This window comes from Ostrea edulis, chromosome 2, assembly GCF_947568905.1.
Source record: "Ostrea edulis chromosome 2, xbOstEdul1.1, whole genome shotgun sequence".
NCBI lineage: Eukaryota > Metazoa > Mollusca > Bivalvia > Ostreida > Ostreidae > Ostrea > Ostrea edulis.
Window position 1 is genome coordinate 39,053,223 of NC_079165.1, and position 8,669 is coordinate 39,061,891.

Here is an 8,669-nt window from a genome sequence, read left to right on the forward strand (position 1 = left end):
ACCGAGTACGATCCCAACCACGTATGCATTTTATTCCCCAAGATGTTTCACACCTGTCTGTTGGTCAGTTGGTATACCTAGTGTTGTCCACTTATATATTTTGGAACCTTTCCTAGATACTTATTCCGCTGAGAGAGAGAGAGAGAGAGAGAGAGAGAGAGAGAGAGAGAGAGAGAGAGAGATATGATAAGAGCAGAGAGAGAAAGGGATGGGATAAAGGAAATAGTATGAATTGAAAGTATTTTCTACATGATAAATACTTCATATCTACTCTCATCAAAGCTATTTATATTTAAACATGAACTAATCCATCTTGATTGTCTGCAAAATAATTTGGCCTCATTCCTCACTTAGGCCTAAATAATGTATATGTTCATAATATTTCCTATTGCGAGGGAATGCTCTACTTAGCGGTGATCTTGTTATAACTGCAGAGCGTTCATGAGAAATTGCCCTTCATGGCAGTTTTTAAAGATATCAACGGTAAATGTAAATATTGCAAAGTAACATATGTGAAAACCGTTCGGTCGTGAATAAAATCAAAATACAATATTCGAATTCTTAATTTATTCATGAACCAAGATAATGAGTTCCGATTTAGATATAACTGTTCATCCAGTTCAGGTACTTGGACACTCTGGTATACACACTTGGGTACTGTCCATTGCAGGAGCTGATTCCCCACGAGGTCACCCCGGCCAACATGTAACCACCATATTCTTCCAGCAGACGTAGGGACTCCCGTTATCTCCCTGAGATACAAGAGAAATAAAATACTAGTTGTATTCGGCGCACCTAAGCGTTAATTGTGATCAATGTTTTCATATAGAATCTTTCTGTGGTAATAAATACTCGTATGAATTTGATATTATTTTTTTTTACTTTTTAGCTTTATCGCTTGTTTCTTACTGAGTGTTAAGAGTAAATTTTCAGTAATATCTATTATAGTTAAAGTTCAATCAAATTCCTGAACGTTTAGCAATGATACATTAAATCACCTTCACATAATTGACTCAGACAGCTCACTCCCCATTTCGTTATTTTAATCTGAAACTCCCTAGCTTTTGTCTCTGTATAATTATTAAATCAATGTTAAAGTTAATTGATTCACATCCTGTCCATAGTAACTTTGTAAATTTGAACTATATAGACATTTAGTCAGTCTTCCAACAATCTTTCAATGGTACACTCATGGAATAAATTGATGAAAATTATTTGTGTTCAATTTTTGACTGTAACAAATACATGTACATGTACTAGCTTACGCGAATATCGAACCCGATAAAAAAAAAAACACGAATTCCTTAGCAAGTTGTTCGATTCGAGGAGTGCTTCGAGAACTAAGCATTTGCAAAGTCCATAAAGTAATGAACATTTAGTTCAATTTGTATCTTTTAGCCATTATATTTTATAAACATAGCATATATTTTGCCCGTAACGTTTGTAGTCAAATAAGAAATCACAATTTCAGGAGCGAGGATACAGACAGTGGTTTGTTAACAAAACAAAGCCCCTCCCCGGTGCCTTATTTTAATCAGACATCAGGCTTTTATAATTTATCATGTACATAATTTGGACTGCAATTGTACATTTAATTATTTTAAAGTATTTACTTTAACTCTCACCTGGACTCAAAGGTAGCTGCAAAACTGTAGCTCTCCGGAAAAAATATTGTTTTTTCGGAGAGCTACAGTTCTGCAGCTAACTTGAAGGCAGAGCCCCTTCCCTCTTCCATCCTTTGACAAAATTACTTCCAAATGTCATTTTAGATAGAAACTGTGCATAGAATCCGGATAATTGGAAAATTTGGAAGGGTTAGATAAAATTTAAGATGAACTGGTCTGTATCTGCACTACACTGTATATGAATATGTATTTAAATCATACATTGACTTGTTGTTATCTAGAATGCATCCATATTAAACTTCGAAACTCTGTTGTAATCATCGTTTCAACGATTTATCTAATGTAGACACTTGTTGCGTGTGAGTTCACCACATGTGACTTCCGGTGAAATATGGAATCGGATATTGAATACAGCAAATATTTGAGGAAACTATGAAAATATCTCCATTAAGAGACCACTGTTGTATCTTTGTTATTACACATTAAGTGTAGGTTGTGAAAACATGAACATTTATGGCGATTATGTGTAGATACTGAAAAGTAAACTTACATTGCAATCCGATTTATACGGTTCATAAGGACATATGTGAGAATCTAATATAGAGGCACCGCTGACTCCGGACCAGTAGTTTGCACATTCAGTATTCATGATGTTTGTCATCTTAGCTTCCATCAAAGCGTTTGAAAAGGATTCACCTAAAATGAGCATTTTTATTACAGTAATGTACAAATTATCCTATATACCATGTCGTATATTTATTCCAGCACTTTCTAAAGAAAAGTTCTGGTGTATTGTTACCCTAGCTAGTCTGTCCCTCCGTCGGTCACACGTTTTTCTTCAAACTCCTCCTTCATTTTAAGCAGTGTGAATATGAAAGGTTGTATCCTGTATAAGTGCAATAAGGTTTCGGAATTTTCAATTTCATCGTGAAAAAACCCTGGTTCAATTTTATGCTATAGCCAAATCATCTTTGGGAAGATGATTGGCGGGGTCTTGTACATGTTGATATGCAATATATTTTCGGAATTTTCATTTTCATCCTAGGAAACAAATGTGTGTGTGTGTGTCTGTGTGTGTGTGTGTGTGTGTGTGTGTGTGTGTAAAAAACGATGTTTTTAGACAATAAAACATCCTGGGTCCCAGAATTTCTCTTACATTTTTTCATTATTTTTAAACCTGGATATCAATTGGGGGTTGAAAAACGTTTTTCTATAGAAGAACTTGGTTCCCAGAACCACTCTTGCATTCTATGCAGCAACGAAATCACCTTTTAGGAGATGATTGGTGGCGTCCTTAAGATGTGCAATAAGTTTTCGAAATTTTCTTTTTCACCTTGGGGGTAAATGGGGTGGGAAAACGACGGAAACCTAGTACTTAGTGCATTATGTCGTGTGCAAGAATATATTTGCTTTAAGTGATGAATCTCCAGTATTTCAAAGATAATTGATAAAAAAAATGATGGGGGTTGGGATGACCCCGGGGCACTTGCCCACCAGAAAACTCAATACACCTTGATATATATGCAGCAGAAATATTATAGGGTTATTATACCCCCCGCAACAAGTTGTGGGGGGGTATACTGGAATCGGGTTGTCCGTCCGTCTGTAGACGCAATGGTTTCCGGGCTCTAAAGCGTTATCCTTTCCACCTACCGTCACCATATCATATATATGGACTACCCATGGGATGAAGATGTTCCCTATCGATTTTGGGGTCAAAAGGTCAAGCGCACTGGACATCGAAGTAGCAATATGGTTCTCAGGCTCTAAAGCTTTATCCTTTCCACCTACCGTCACCATATCACACATATGGACTACTCGTGGGATGAAGATGTTCCCTATCGATTTTGGGGTCAAAAGGTCAAAGGTCAAGCGCACTGGACATTGAAGTAGCAATATGGTTTCCAGGCTCTAAAGCGTTATCCTTTCCACCTACAGTCACCATATCATACAGATGGACTACCCATGGGATGAAGATGTTCCCTATCGATTTTGGGGTCAAAAGGTCAAAGGTCAAGCACACTGGATATCGAAGTAGCAATATGGTTTCCGGGCTCTAAAGCGTTATCCTTTCCACCTACAGTCACCATATCATACATATGGACTACCCATGGGATGAAGATGTTCCCTATCGATTTTGGGGTCAAAAGGTCAAAGGTCACGCACACTGGACATCGAAGTTGCAATATGGTTCGGTTTGTCGTGCCATTTGTTTTTTACACTCAGAAAAGAGGTAGTTTATACCTATTACCAACACCCTTTGGGAGATTGGGGTAAGCGGGGGGTATTCTTAGTAAGTATTGCTCACAGTACCTCTTGTTGAACTTATATTGGTGAATATTGGCACGAGTTGGCTGTCAAAATGCACGAGCTTGCGAGTGCATTTTGACAGCCAACTCGTGCCAATATTCACCAATATAAGTTCAATAACCCTTTTATTATATAGTTAAAGTATTTAGTTGTTAAATTATATCCCTTTTCACTGAAAATACTCCAAAATAGACGATAATTCATTAATATTAGCATCTAGGGTGAAGGTGTGCAATATCAGTATGCATTTCTTAACTGTTCAATATTAAATCCGTTATTAAAGCATGAAGCAAACTGATTTGTGAATGGGGACATCATAATTTATATGCAGTAAAACATTTTGCTGAAATAAATAAATATTATATCAAATACCGGCTCTGTTAGATTCGGAGGAACGTCGTCTGTCATTTTGGCTTGTTTACGTCGTTACAGTAACGTCAATACTGAACGCTCATATTCGGAATGTTTCGGGCACACACAATTTACGCAATGCAAAGTTAGCGTTCAATAAATTCTCAGGATATTGAACGCTAACATTCTCTAGATTTTACGCAGATTTTATAATAGACTATTTATTAGCTTTATAATAAAAATGGTTTAGGGATGAGGACCTCATTTGAATTAAATATATTTCAACAATTATGAATTAGGTTTTGGGGTGACCGCAGGCCACTTGCCCAACAGAATACTCAATGCATCTTGACATATATAGCAAGCAAGAATTTATATGGTGTTGGGTATGTTATATGGTACCTATTGTGGTTTTTCCTGCTAGTTACACAAGTGCGACGGATATTATATCTAAAGGCAAACACTTGCGTGTGGGTATTACTGTCTTATGACAGCATCTAGTTTTCCATTATTATTATATATTTTTTTTTGTCTTGCGTTCCATTAAAGGTTTTTGCAGTCATGCTTTAGTAAAGACCTCACAAGCTTTTAAAGACGTCACAAGTTTTAGTGAAGACGTCACACGCTTTAGGTGAAGCTCCATCAATTTTGACCCATGTATGACGTTTAAAGGCGTAGCAGTGAGGGGGGGGGGTCTTATCGTGACAACGCCTACTATGACATCAGTACTCCGTTTTTAAGGTTTTGAAAGTTACATCTCCTGCCGGACGAAGGAACAGTCACTACCTATATTACAATATTGCATCTTATGATGGACGAGGCACCGGAATGAAAATTCAACCCGGGCATCTCAGTTGCTAAGCGAGCGCGCTAACCTCTACGCTACCGCGACTGGACATATATAATTTTATGCTTACTATCAACAACCAAATCAAAAATGTCAAGAGTATATACGATCTATCTATTTACTACCGTATAGCGTTTCTTTTTCCGTGGGGTGTTAAATTTGGCTTATTTTAGCGATTAGATAGTTATTCGTCAAAATTTCACTCGACAAATATACACCCAATTGCCACTTCAGTATTTGCAAGATAGGTAACTCTTCCCTGTCCGCTAAAATTATTAGCATACCTTTGAGCCAGCAAATTGCCAAATTTTAGATCCGCGGAAAAACCACTATACGGTATATCGGTGATGTAGCAGTCAGAGTTAAAAGTGAAATACTCGTCAGCGTCTGTAGGTAATATGACCAGTGGAATAGTCCCGCCTATGGTAAAGGACGAGGATAGTTTCAACAAGGCTATGTCGTTAGGGTAACCCGGACTGGTGGAGTACTGTGGATGCGATAACCATGCAGTATGAATATATTTAAAGTTAATTTCAATATAAAACCTTACACTGATACAGGATTTTTCTTGGATACTGGAATTCTGCTCCAGTCGATTTATTGATGATTTGAGCAGTAGCCCCTGCCTGAACAATGCTAATCTAAGTTATGTGATTCTCTTAATGATACAAACATCCACGTGTGATAATGAAATATTTAAGAAAACTTAGTTTTGATAAAGTTTAATTGAGAACTGTACCACTGTGATATTACTGATTCCAACGGTTTCCCCATTTTCTGAAAATTTATGGATACCAGCTTTAATTCTCAAGTTCTTGGTTAACTGTCCGTTGTAATGACAAGAGTATCTCTTTCTTACAATTTGTTATATAACAGATGATTATATCGAAGAAATGATTCGGATTTGTCCATGATAAATACCACAAAATAAAGTATGCCAATATCAAGCGCTGAAGAGGCAAAGTTGTCCAAGATACATGTATGTACATAAATTCAACTTACTTAACACAGTGAGCAGCAGTGACAACCCAGTTTGCTCTGACAAGAGATCCTCCTCAAATATGAGACCCTTGGCTTTGAACAGACACCTGTCATGGCCATGTCCCAGGGGAAGCTTCTTCTCCGTGCACAATGCGTTGAAAATTGTCCTGCAATTTAATGGTCACTGGTTGCAATTATTTACTGCATTTTAAGGTTGCAATTTTCATTAGAAGTGTTTCCTATAATACATGCCTTTCATTAATGTTGTTAATTGAATTGAACAAGACGTTCCCAACAATTGAAAAAAATACAATTAAATTGAATAAACATATGCAAGGTGAAGATAACGAACAGTGATCAATCTCATAACTCCTATAAGCAATACAAAATAGATAGTTGGGCAAACACGGACCCCTGGATACACCAGAGGTGGGATCAGGTGCCTAGGAGGAGTAAGCATCCCCTGTTGACCGGTCACACCCGCCGTGAGCCCTATATCCTGATTAGGTAAACGGAGTTATCCGCAGTCAAAATCAGTGTGCCAAGAACGGATTAACAATCGGTATGAAACACGTCAGACAGCATTTGACCCAATGCGAGGTTGTATTGACGAACTAGATCGTTATAACGATCATAGAATGTATGAAATGCTGACTTCAATCGAGACTGTTGAAACCTCTGTACCCTTAACTTGTTTGTCAGTAGCTTACCCCGATTTAAAAACTGACTATACGCAGAACAAGCTCTTGCATATCGAATTAGTTGAGATATATAAACACCATATGCAGGCACTGATTTTGACTGCGGATAACTCCGTTTTCCTGATCAGGACATAGGGCTCACGGCGGGTGTGCCTAGGAGGAGTAAGCAGGGGTTTCAACAGTCTCGATTGAAGTCAGCAGTGATTGAAGTCAGCATGACTTCAATCGAGAATGTATGTATATCCTCGAAACCAATCCAAGTTATTGAGAGGTTAGTCCTCAACCAGTTATACACGACATCATCACAAAGAACCAGTTTTTGTATTACACATTTAGAATATGAAAATGCAAGTTGTCTTCCATGTTAACGTTGTGGGCAATAAACGTTTTCTACCTCTGATTCTATAGCTAGCTCACATAATATTTCTTTTGCAGGTTGGTAAATTTTAGGCTCTGTAGCCGCACCTAAAATAATAACAAAACACGCAAGGAAATATGTGATACTTTGACTAGTCATCCGAAAAATTAAATTTTAATGTATTTTATGTATATACATTGTACAAACAAACCAGTGAAATATTAATTTTGTAACATAAAGCATCTTAATTTTGCATAGTCACAAATTTGAACTTGTAGATGACACATTTTACCCAAAGAATCCTTGAAATGTGAAAGATATGATAAAGTTACATTGATGCAAGGTGAAGATAACGAACAGTTATCAATCTCACAACTCCTATAAGTAATACAAAATAGATATTTAGGCAAACACGGACCCCTGGACACACCAGAGGTGGGATCAGGTGCCTAAGAGGAGTAAGCATCCCCTGTTGACCGGTCACACCTAGCTGAAATAATGTAGTCCTATCCAATTTTTTTTTAATTCTGACATTTTCGGGATAGGGCTACAATTCCATAGGATCTCCGTAATGGTGCAAAATAATTTTATGAATAACCGATAATAATATGCAAAGAACATGACAATCGGAAGTTTATACTTCAGTACATCAAACATGGCGCACAAATATGAATCGAGAAATTGGAATTTATCGAAATTGTTGAAAACGGTAGAATAGAGCCTCACAAATCTTAAGTTGCAGGTTGTAAATTTATATATTGACTAAGAAATATAGAATATCATTTTATTTACGTAAAGAAAGTCAGGAAATGTTTAGAATGAGCGCAAATGTTGCGGGAGTGAATCACTTCCTCATTTGCACCATTACGGAGATCCTAAGGAGTTGTAGCCCTCTCCCTAAAAAAAAAACCAAACAAAAATCAGAGAGGGCTACATTATTGCAGCTAGGTCACACCCGCTGTGAGCCCTATATCCTGATCAGGTAAACGGAGCTATCCGCAGTCAAAATCAGTGTGACAAGAACGGCTTAATAATCGGTATAAAACACGTCAGACAGCATTTGACCCAATGCGAAGTTGCATTGACGAACTAGACCGTTATAACGACCATAGAATTTGATATCCATTTCTTTTGAAAATTTCGTAAACAATAACATCACAGGGACTAAGCCCGTTTTGGGCCCCAGAGTTCGGGCCCAAAACGGGCTTAGCCCCTGTGGATAACATACTGAAATCTTTGTTTACAAAACACATATTAATCTCTCAAAAATGAGCTTCTGTGATATGTATAACCTTAATTTATATGTGAAATCTTTTAAACACATTGGACAGTAGATTTTTATTATTTAAAGTGAAAAACAAAATTGTGGGGAAAATCGGGAATCAGTCCCTTAAACACGCCTATTCCTCAGAATAGGTCTTCCTGCTCTGTTCATCGTCTGACTATCTTTAATCCCTGAATGTGTCCCGCCAACAGCCTGCAGGTCATCCTAGCTT

At 37.4% G+C, this 8,669-nt stretch overlaps 1 protein-coding gene across 1 annotated transcript; it reads right to left on the reverse strand.

Moving 5' to 3' along the window:
* Window positions 1-516: 516 nt before the first annotated feature.
* Window positions 517-2,480, reverse strand: LOC125679913 (chymotrypsin-like serine proteinase). The gene is given in 4 exon segments (XM_048919363.2): window positions 517-714; window positions 717-752; window positions 2,176-2,321; window positions 2,456-2,480. Coding segments are annotated over 4 exon segments (324 nt in total). The 3' UTR covers window positions 517-597.
* Between the last annotated feature and the right edge of the window lie 6,189 nt (window positions 2,481-8,669).